At 47.6% G+C, this 11,384-nt stretch overlaps 1 protein-coding gene across 2 annotated transcripts; it reads left to right on the forward strand.

Annotated features, from left to right (window-relative positions):
• The first annotated feature begins 98 nt into the window (after nucleotides 1-98).
• On the forward strand, nucleotides 99-10,805 carry LOC116998017. 2 transcript variants are annotated; one of them, XM_033063306.1, is made up of 8 exons: nucleotides 99-157; nucleotides 2,012-2,241; nucleotides 7,392-7,461; nucleotides 7,872-7,968; nucleotides 8,751-8,855; nucleotides 9,514-9,618; nucleotides 9,802-9,903; nucleotides 10,440-10,805. In XM_033063306.1, exons 4-8 carry the CDS (start codon nucleotides 7,880-7,882, stop codon nucleotides 10,549-10,551), a joined length of 513 nt encoding a protein of 170 aa, XP_032919197.1. In that variant the 5' UTR covers nucleotides 99-157; nucleotides 2,012-2,241; nucleotides 7,392-7,461; nucleotides 7,872-7,879; the 3' UTR covers nucleotides 10,552-10,805. The 2 variants fall into 2 exon arrangements, with proteins under 2 accessions (XP_032919197.1, XP_032919198.1); XM_033063307.1 differs by lacking the exons at nucleotides 99-157; nucleotides 2,012-2,241 and adding an exon at nucleotides 6,167-6,204.
• Nucleotides 10,806-11,384: the final 579 nt, after the last annotated feature.

An 11,384-nucleotide genomic window follows, 5' to 3' on the forward strand; every position in this document is an offset into this window, starting at 1 on the left:
AAGAGGCGGAGGCAGCATCCCCTCTCTCAGGTGAGCTTTTGCAAGGGAGGGAAGAGGATGGCACAGCTCTCCGGGCTTTCCAGGCTCTCCCAGTCTCCCAAGAAGCTGCAGGGATTTATTTACATGCTGAATGGATCTTTTGACATTTACCATTCTGGTAAGTTATGATAAATCTATGTAAGAAGTAAAAACTAATGCTAGTGGTTAGATGTGGGGGTGAAACTCTGGAGAAAATGGCTGTGTTTTCCATCTCTGTTTGTTTGGAGTCAAAACTAGATGTTTTTGTGGATGCCTGGTTTCAGCTTAACCACATAATTGATCTCACACAAGGGTGACCCGATGAGATACAAGGGCTTGTGGTACTGGACAGATCAAAATAATGTAACTCAAGAGCTCCTACTGGGTTTAAAACATTATTCAGCTTGTTAGAGCCACTTGTTGGGAAAAACCTCCTGGGCAGGGGAAGAAGTGGAAGACAACACAAGCAGGAAAGGCAGGGAAAGGCATGACTGGGAACAGCAAGCGCCTGTAAGTGCACCTCCCTCCACACTCATCTTGACAAATCCTGCTCCTGTTTACTGGAAAGGGTGTCCCTTCAAATCCCCGACAAAGCCAGGGAGGGATGAGCAGAAATGCAGCCCGAGCAGCTGTGTCAGAGCTGCTGTGCTCGGTGCTGGGACAGCACACCTGGGACAGCTGGCCCTGCCAGCCAGGACACAGTGCACATCGCTCTTCTAATTCACATTAATTCCCCGAAGTGCTTTCTCCTCTTCCCCAGACACACAAACAGCTGGAGGCTGAGATTACAGCGCTGATGCCAATTAGAGCTGTGATAAGGCCAGACACACGGCAAGTGAGAGCGTGCTCAGTGCTCCTGCACCCCAGGTCCAGCTGGGCAGGAAGCAGTGCAGGGCCAGGATGGCCAGGGAAAACCAGGGGTGGAAGCCACCCAGTCCTGTGTGTCCCTGTGTTAAGGGATCAAGGCATGATTTTCTCTGCAATGTGTGGATGAAATGATTTCTGATGCACATCCTGGCCAGAATAAAGTAATGCCGTGATTCTCTAACACTAAAAATGTTGCTGGAGAGTTTTTTGTTTTTCCTGCAGTTTTGGTGATGCCTGCACTGAGATGTGTTGTTCCATGCTGGGAACATAACCAAGGGGCAGGCATTTTTTTTCCTATTTGGGTGGTAAAACCAGCCAAGGGGAGCTTTGGAAGGAGTTCCATAGGGTGTAGAATTCCAGCAGGTGATTGATGGGGGTCTTTAAAAGCTACTTTGGGCTTCCTTGGTGACAGGGAGACATGATGCACTCATAGGTTGGGAAAACCGAGTTCCCTTCTTCCTGTAAAAAGACTCTGCCCTGAGCGTGGCTTTTCCTTTTCTAGATCACAGTGCCAGCCACAATAAAAATTCTTTCCCCCTGCAGTACCCATTCCCAAGCAGACAAGAAGAATTTCTTCTCTTGGAAAAGGTGGTCAGGCAATGGAAGGAGCTGCCCAGGGAGGTGGCAGAGTCCCCATCCCTGGAGGTGTCCGAGGAAAAACCAGACGTGGCATTCAGTGCTCTGGGCTGGGTGACAAGGTGGGGGTTGGGCTCAGGTTGGACTGGATGGTCTTGGAGGTCTTTTCCAACCTCAATGATTCTATGATTTGTTTGCGGGAAGGAGGTGCCTCATGGCAGCCCTTCCAGATTCACGGATTGCCACAGGTGTTCTGCTGCAGGATGGGCCTGGCTCACCCAGCATCCCCAGGCAGAGCATCCCTAGGGAGGCACCCCAGGAGACCCTCTGGCTTAGCACCTATCCCTGCCTCAGGGGGATGTTCTCACTTGCAAAGCACCTCTTATCCTGTACCTGGGAGAGCCTAGGCACCCTGCCAGGTACCACTCCTGTACCAACAGGATACTTTTCCCCTTGTTCTTCTCAATTCTTACCAAAATATTTTAGGCATGAGGAGTTTTTTCCCCTAGTATAAGCCAAAAACCTAATATTTAATCTTTTACTTCAAAAGAGCTGGGGTTTACTGCAGATTTCAGCCAAGGGTTTGGCAGGAAGCAAACAACTGGAAGATACAACTTCGACCAAAATGACCGAGGTCTGCTCCAGCACAACCCAGAGCTCCCAACAAATATTTTGCTGCCCTTGCTCCTGCAGCCAGCCATAGATGTCACCAGTGTGTCCATAGATGTCACCAGCACCTTCCCTCCTGACTTCAGACCAAGCAGGCACAACTCCAAGCAGGTATGTGACATTTTGTGCTTTTGTCCCTCACACCTGGTTTTTTTTTTTTTTAAACTGGTGCAAATCCAGAAATGTTTCAGTCAAACACAGCAAGGGAGAAACACAGGCAATCCAAGCTACATCAGGAGCAGGTAGGTAGAAAGACAGACACACATATCCTGGATCTACACACCTTCTTAGCTTAATTTGCCGCTTTGAGATTGGAGTAAGTGTTTTTCTGAAATTCCATGACCACATGGGACTGTGATTTTCCTTCTTCTTCCAAGCCCACCTGGGCTGCCCTGCTTGCCTCTTCCTTCCATCCCGCTCTTCACTCTTGCGGCCAAAATCATGAAATCAGGTGGTAAAGATTAAAACCACCCCTGAAGGCATCCTGTGCAAGAAAGGAGCATTTAGAAGGCTAAATCCTCCAATCCCCTTATACCAATTAGGGTCCTTTCTCTTACAGGCCTGGGAGTGATGCAAAGAATCCCCTCCAATCTGCTCTCATCTGGAGCAGCATCACCATCATCGCAGTGACGTGGGCCAGGCTCACCTGCAAACACACCAGAGACAATCCCCACTGCCCACATGGCCTCACACAGACACAGGAAGGGGAAAAAGGAATGGGGGAGGTAGAAGTTCCTGAGCACCCTGTAAGCTGATTAAAGGGTACTTTACGTAGGAAGGATTTAGTTATGCAGCTCCTAGTACCATCTGACCTCAATAAACTGCCCTGCCATGGGCTGGTGCTGCCATTGCATGGGGCACAGCCTGTGCTGGGCTCCCCAAAGGCCAGCTGCACCTGGACAGCTCCATCAGGGCTTGGGACACCACTGCTGGACATCCCACAGCCTTCCTGGCCTGGCTTGACCCTTGTGCATTTTGCCATCCCAAAGCCATGGTGCAAAGCATGTCTGTAAGATTTTGGGATGTGTTTTTGCCAGTCAAGGTATCTCCAGGAAGAAGATCAGCTCCAGCAGATCCTGAGGTCTGGGTTCTGGGAACAGGTTGGCTAGGATAAACAGCAACCCCAAAGGCTGGATGGGCTTTCCTTGTCCAAGGCAGGAGCAACAATGTCCATGTGACAATAGCAGCATTTATCCAGCCTGTTCTTAATGCTCTCTGCAGGGGGACTCTGAATGCATCCACACTGCTTCTCCAGGGAAAAATCTTTTCTGATCTCCTGCACCAATTACTTTGAAGGATGAATGGGAATTTCTCCCCTTCAGAGCTCAGAATGACCCCCCAGAGCTCTGAGTGCCGATTATGGAGAGTCTGCCTCCATCCTCCCTGTGCTGTGGGCCAGGATAGGTACCTCTGTGATGAAATCCTCTCTTTTCTAAAATGCAGTTTCTTGTCTTTACCTCTACATCATAAAAGGCCAGGCTCACATCTTCTCTCAAATATTGCCAAATTTGGAGCTAAAGCATTTAATGTGGTTCTAAGATGCTGCCTTTCACACTGCAGATTCGGTGACCACTCCCACTGTAAAGAGAATAAAAAGACCCTTCTCGGTTCCATTCTCAGCTCTGATGCCTTTGAGACAGAGCAGTAGCCAGAGCCTGGGTGCTGAAGGTGTGTGGCCCCAGGTTTCATAATCTTTGCTCTCTGTTGGCACGAGGGCTTCCCCAGGCATCAGCGTGGCTGCTGTGAATAGCCCTGACACCCACAGCTACTGGATTTACTTAATGCATCCCATCACAGGTCTCCCCACGCTGGCCATGTCAGTCGGTGTCAAGCCTAAGCACAAGATCCTGATGGTTTTATAGCTGGCAGCGTCCCCAGGGCAGCTCAGGGATGGCCCCAAAGCTCACAGATCCCTTCTCCATCTCATCCTGAGGCATTTCTCCCTGGCTGTCTTCAAGGGGTGTGCACAGCCTCAGCACTCCTCAGTGTCACCTGTTTGTGGCACTTTGCTAAAATCCTGACCCGTGCCATGGACAGGTCAGTCAAGGCAGCCAGGGGCTGGGATCAGTCCAGCCCTGACTTTCTGCACCTGCAGGTGTGGCAGTGGCACAGGAGCAGGGATCAGGTGAGGCTAGTCATTTCTTCTGTCATCCTTAGAGCCAGAAAATAGCTGAAAGGTTTTCTCTGCAGTGATGCTGCACATACATAATGGGTTATAGACTGTATCTAAGTGGGTGATTTAATCCCACTTTATGCCTGCTGGATGTGGGCAAAGGGACTCTCCAGTTCCCTGCTGGGTCTTGGAGTGTTCACACAAAGGGAGAATGGGAGAAGCAAGGTGCAAATTCACAAAGCTCCTTTCAGCTGAAATTGTTAAGCAGGATTCTTTATCACTCCTATTTCCATTATGCCTCCTGATGAGAGTTTGATGTAAATTCTGGCTAAGGAGAATCAGATGTTGTTTCAGGACTGAGGAATTGGTTTGGGCTTTGGTTTATTCAGTAATAAATTTCAGCATGAAAATGCTTTTGAGGTCTCTTCATGGCCCTGAATTTCCTCATCAGGGGCTTCCAGAGCTGTGCTGGAGCTCGAGCCCACATTTGTCACCTGCATTAAGTGGCAGGAGTGCTGGGCACGATCACACCATTTTCTACCCTATCACCTTTTCACTCTGCCCCTGCTGCTGGAGGCAAACCACATTTTTTTATTGCAAAGTATTTAATCAGGTGACTTATTTCATGTTCTTCCAGTCCCCAGAGCCTTTTAGTGTCCTGTTACACACCCTCTGCTGCCATCGTGGGGCCACTTTGTCATTCCTACCTCTTCTCTGTCAACCAGATCCTTATGGCAAACTGAGTTTCCCCAGAGCTTGGAGGCATTTCAGACCCACTGAGGTTGTTTGCAAAGGAAGGAAAATCACATTAGTAATTTTTACCTCCCTGCATGTTGTTCAGCCTCTTTTATAAACCTGCCACAGCCCTGCAGGCAGAAGCAGAGGCAGAAGGAGGAAATGGGCTCGCCTGTCCCAGGGCTGACCATGGCATGTCCTGGTTCTGCAGCCCTGGAATGGGACCTGGAGTGTCCCTGCTGTTTTCCCCTGTTCCTGTTGCAGGGCTCTGGCTGCAGGCTGCATTCACAGCCTGGAGGGCTGAGCTGCTGCTGGTCAGGCCCTGGGGCATTCTTCCAAGGGAAAGATGATGGGGAAAATCTTGTCCCTCACAATCCTCTAGTCATGGGGACACCCTCTGCTTTTTCAAGGAAAAGAAAGATAAGCAGATAAAAAGTGTAATACAGCTCCCATTTCTCTAGTTGGAAGATTAAAAAATATATTTATGGTGTTTATTCCTTCCAAGCTACTTTATACCATATAAAGAAGAGGAGCAAGGGTAATCCTATTTTCTTCCTCTATTTTCATGTCACCTTTAGCTGCAGTATTTGAGACCAACCAGACCCCAGCAATGTCTGGGAATATATTCAGGATGTTTTCCATGCATGTATAAGTATGCTGGGTTTTAGATGCTGTGACAGAATTTGTACTTGGCAGACCTTTCCCAGTTGATACCACCATTCAAAAGGTGTTGTCCCCTCATGGAAAAATCAGCCCTGATCCTACTGATCAGGCAATGCTTGCCCTAAAAATGTGACATGCCATTCAGCCAAATCATTGGTACACACAGGGACTCACTGACAGATCCTGGCACTTGCAAACACAGCCCAAGCCAGGATGAAATGAAAAGAACAGAAGATTAAGCTCCTATGAAGAGGTAATTAAAGTCAGGAAATAATGGTAGTGAATCAATTGGTACAAGGATGTTTGCCCAACAAATGTCATTATAGGCAGAAGCAGGAATTATTATCCATCAGCAGAAATATTCCATCAAATTGCTGTGAATGACCCGACCAGGTAATTAAAAGGACATTCCAACCCCGCTGCATTATTTGCTGTTAATCATGATTGCTCATATTTATATCTTTACCCAAATAATTGCTTCTGATAAGGCTGCAGATATATAGGGGTCCCTGAGAGGAGCAGGCAGTGGAGCATCAGCTGGGAGCTGGGAGAGACCAGGGTTGGTGAGTCCAGCTGGGATGGGGGGGCTGCACGGGCTGCCTTCCCCCCTCTCTCGCTCTGGGGGATGGATTTCAGACCTGAGCCATTGCTATGAGGACATCCATGTCCAGAGCAGCAGTGCTGGAATATGGGGGGTTCCCTCCTCAGGGCTCCTAGACTGGCTTGGGGCAGAATTCTTTCAGCTGAAGGTCCCAGCTGGCCAAAGAGTTTGCAGTCATTTAAAACCAGCATCAATGGGGAGGAAATTAAAAGCTTGGAAGTATCCTAAGAAGGTTAAACAGCCCTTCAGTGATGACATTGGAGATCTACCTGCTCCTTATGGTTTGGCTAATTAAAAAAAACAATGCAATCATTATTGATAGGCAGAGGTTCCCCAACAACCATCACTGCTCCTGGGAACTTCAGCAAGCAAATATGGTTCACCCAGGGGAGACAAAGTTCAGGAAGGGAAAAGAGAAGCTGATCACCAGATTAACAGCTAGAAAGACTATGAAGAGAAGGGAAATTCTGGAGCCAGGAATGGGGTTTAAAATGGTCTCCTAAATATGGTTCTCCCTGAGAAATGCCAGCCCAGGGGAGGCCAAAGGCTGAGGTGAGATCCTGGGGTCAAGGGATTGTGTGGCAGCTGTTGGGCAGATGGATGGACAGACTCAGTATTCAGGTTCCCCTTGCCCAAGGATGCTCTGGTTTTGGTGGCTGTTTTCAGCTCCTCCTGCATCCCAGGACTCTGGAGTCTGCCTTGTGTGGACTCCAGTAAGATGCTGATCTTTGAAATGTCCTTCGTGTTTTACTATTCTGTCCCGTCAAAGCTGGATCAGGCAGGAAAACACAACACTAAAGCTCAAAGTGTGTGTGAGATTAAGCTTATGGTTCCTTCATCCTCTCATCTGTTTGCTCTGCAGCCCCCGTTAAATATTTGCCTTGTGGTTTACAGTGAATAAGTTTCTGTATAAATCCCTCACTCTTGTCCTTTCTCCTTGTGCCTCTTCTCATCATGCAGCACCTCCAGAGCAGCAAACAGTCCCAGAAGGGTGGCTGGAAAGTGTTCAGAATTCTCAGACCTTTCATGTTCTTTGTACTGTTTAGCTTCAGAATGAAGTAAAAACCAAGTGGGAGGACTTTGATTTGGGGGTAGTGAGTGTCATCTTGAGAGATTGCAGGACAGTGATGATAGTTTGTTTCTTTGCAGGAGGAAGGCAAAAAATAAAGGAGTGCATTATAAATTGCAAGTAGAGCTGCTGTGTGATCCTTGAGGAAGGGTGAGCACCTGGGAATAAAGGGGGGGAACTGACCATGGCTTGTCATAAACAAAATGTGCTTTTCTTTTAATTTCAGCAAGAAAACAAAGTAGGAGAGCCTGCTGTGACTGCAAATCTGTGTTATTTCATTTTTCCTTCTTGAAAGGTTAGAGGACGGGTGGATATGGGCACACACATGAGCCCTTCCTCTATATGTGAATGAATTTTATTTAGCACATGTAATTTTTTTTTGCCTGGAAGCCCTGTGCAGATGTCTCCAGGTGTTTATCTCTGCTGGCAGGAATTCCTGCCTTATTTAGTTACAGGAGTGGTGTTTCCACAGCCCTGTCTCTGTGGGGCATGTGAACTGCACCAGACACACACCAAGGTCGCTTGTCCTGCTGCTCACAAAACTTCATGCTGTATTTCAGGAGAGAACATGGTTTCCCTGATGACAGCTCTGCGGCAAGTAATTATTCCTATGATTGTCCTGTCCCACGCCTCAGCATCTCTGTCATCCCGGGAGAGGTAAGCACTTCTTGGGACTCTGCTTTCTTTTTCTACACAGTTTTTGTTCCAAGAGCCTGCTAGTTGAAAACCCATTAGCTGCCTTCCTGAACTTGCATCTGCTTGCTTGTGGATCTTCTTCACTTAACAGATTTAGTTAGATGAGTGACAATACTGTTTTTTCCTTGCTTAAGAATGGGAAGGTTAATTTTATTTAATTCAGGAGAAAGTTTGTGACCCCAAAACAAAACACAGCAAATACAGCTACAAAGACACTTTTGAGTCTGCTTTTCTCCTGTGCAATCACACAGCCTGATAAAGGTGAGAGTTTCTGTTCCCAATAGCCTGGTCCCATAAAAACATAACCAGAAATAGCCAACCCTGTAAGTTCACCAAGTTCACCAAGGGAGTTGCCTGCAAGGGCTGGTCTTTGCTGCTCTTTTCTAAGTGCTCTTCAGCTTTGTGTCTCTGATGTTTGTTTGTTTATTACTTCTCCAGGCTCTTGCCCCCACTTTCTTGTGCTGAATCATCAATAACCCCACATTTCCACATCCTTGTGGCAAGGTGATTATATCTGTAAAAGCAAGGGCAGGTCTTTTTCCTATGTGATGTTTAACAAATTTGTTTTTTAAACTCCCTTTTTCCCCCCTTTTTTTGTGAAACTTTGCCAAAGCAGCACAAATTCTTGCCCACCTGTGTTTGGGACTCTCTTGCCTTGAGGCAGCAGTGTTTAATGCCCGTTCTTGTGTTTCAACGTTTTCAAACCATTCCTTTTGACCCCCCTTCCCCGTTCCCACGTGCAGGACGGAGCGCCACGCGGATGGGCTGTTCCACAGCGAGCTCAGCAAGATGAACGGCAATGCCTACGTGCAGCAGCTGGTCAAGAACCTGGTGGGCCTCAAGGACAGGTGAGGACCAGCCACACCACCCTCCTCAGGGGCTGCCCGTGGGGCTGAGCTCTCCAGCTCCCGTGGTGGTGGGAGGAGAGGTGTTGCCTTGTGGTGAGTCCCAAGTGCCATGGCTGGGAGGTGCAGCCACTCTCCCGTGTTGTCCCTGTTATAAATGCATATTATGGTATTGGCTTTTTGCAAATAGTAGGGTGGATGCTATATGTGTGGTGTTGAAATGGTTTTTAAGATGTAGTAAGTGAACTACCTACTTGGCTAGACAGCACCCAGTGAAGACACCTGCTGCTGATATACCAGCTACCAGCACCGAGTGTCTGTAGAAATTGAAGACCACAGCCCAAATTGAGACTGAAAAAAAATTAATAAATTAAAGCCACAGCCAAGAAACACTCATGCTCTAAAAAGGTGGACTCAAGGAGTGACCATGTAAAACAGTTTCTAAAATATAAAAAATAGTCTATAGAAAAGTTTGAAAATGTATGATAGGTCTATGAATATGCAATGGGCTGATGAATTTAAAGAGTGTTTCCAAAACATCTGAATCCCAAACGCCCTGCTGTTATAACCTTTTGCTTTATTTTTTGTCTCTTAGTGTCTTTTGTTAAACCTTTAACAATCTGCCAGGAAAGTGAAGCTCATTTCTCACATCCCCACACAGGTCCCAGAGGCACTCGGATGGGTTGTTCACCAGCGAGTACAGCAAGATGAGAGGCAACGCCCAGGTTCAGAAATTCATCCAAAACCTCATGGGCCGCAAGCGCAGGTGAGAGGAAACCTCTGGTGTCCCAGTGCCCACCCAGAGCTCTCACTGCCACACTGGGCCAGTGTGTGACACTGAGGCCATGCCTGTGAGCACAGCAGAAGATAAGACACGAGGTGCAAGGGCTGCTCTGCGGTGGCTTGGTTATATAACCGGTGGTTTATTACTTTTCTTTATCTAAACCAGCTCTCCTGGCCCAATCAACACAGACATGCAGGGGAGAGAGGGAGTGAACAACCCTGAGGAACTTTGCTTTCTCTGGTTGTACCAGAGCTTTCTGAACACCAGGTAGGTGGGAGAGATTGATCACCTCTGGGACTCAGAGCCCCACAATATGGAAGCCAAAAGAGGAATGAATGGCCATAGAAAAGTCAATAGTCCAAAACCCAGGGAAGCAAAATAACATCTTAATCGTTTCCTAAGAGTTGTCACTCTGGATTGAAGCAATCATTTACCCTATTGGGAAATGTAATCTAATGGTTAAAACTGAAAGAAAACCTTTGCTACCCTATCTGGATTCAGTTGCTGATTGAAACACACACCTCAGGATGGGTTATCCCAGCACCTGGATATTGTCCTTTCCTAATGCCCAACAACTTTCCCGTGGACATCTCACTCATAAACCAGGAGGAATAAGCTGGCCTTAGTACCTCTTGTGTCCACAGTGGGGGTGAAACACCACTGTGCATTTGTGCATGATCCCTCTGTCATACACCTGCTCCTTGGAGTCTTCCTCGAATGTCACAACGTGGCCTTGTCACACTTCCTGCAGTCCATGCTCCCAGAAATAATGGACTATCCCTGATTTTTTTCTCTTCCCACAGCCGCTCGGACAGAGATGCCAGGGAGGCTGCTGCCATTACCAGCCAGTACATTTGCCCCTTCTCTAAGCAGCTGGTTGCAGACATGAAGGAAGACACAGATGATTCTGAATAAGGTGAAGAGAAAGAAACAGCCAAGGAGACATGCATGGCCTTGAAAATAAACAGGGAAGCTCTTGTTTAGGAAAAACTCTTGAGATAGGCAAATAAATAAAAATAATCCTGGAAAGCAGTCAAAAACCAATGAAACCTCTGAGATTATCCAAAGTGAATTGTGTGTGGGTGTGTACTCCTGTCAGTAGATGGAGCCTGAGTGAAGCACAATCCTTCCACTCTGTATTGACATCTGGCAGCCTGTGCTGATCCCAAATAAAAACGGTTACCTGTGTCTGTGCCTTGGCTGCTCTTTGGGAAACTGGAATAAGGGTGCATCTGTTCCAAGGTCGGATTATTAGGATGCGTGGGAGGAGCATTTTGACAGGATTCCCCTACATGAGGCATGGTGGGACACATGGCTAGGATTGGGGAGTGCCTGCAGTGCAGCTGTGCACAGAGGTCAGAATCAGGGCTCCATGTAGCAGGAATAAAGCCAGATGTTAGGTCTTATGGCAAAGAAATGTTCTGAGAGCTACACAACAGAGATACTCGCTGTAAAAGTTGTTTCCTCTCCATTCTGCCCCTGAAGTTGGTGGCCCAGCTTTGTCAGAGCCTCTAAAGACAAAACTCCATGAAGAATAATTTGTTGCCACCACTTAATGAGGTTTATGTGCTGTCCCTGCGCCACATAGGCAGATGGCCCCCCTTTGATGGAACAGCCACACCAGCTTTCCTATAAAACCAATGGATTTTGGAAAGCAGCTCTAAAATATCTTCAGTTGCAATCCTGTGCTGTGCTGCACAGCCATGCCCAGCCCATCCTGCTCTGGCATTTTTCACCATCTGTGATGG

The sequence above is a fragment of the Catharus ustulatus genome, chromosome 6 (genome assembly GCF_009819885.2).
Source record: "Catharus ustulatus isolate bCatUst1 chromosome 6, bCatUst1.pri.v2, whole genome shotgun sequence".
In the NCBI taxonomy this organism is placed as follows: domain Eukaryota; kingdom Metazoa; phylum Chordata; class Aves; order Passeriformes; family Turdidae; genus Catharus; species Catharus ustulatus.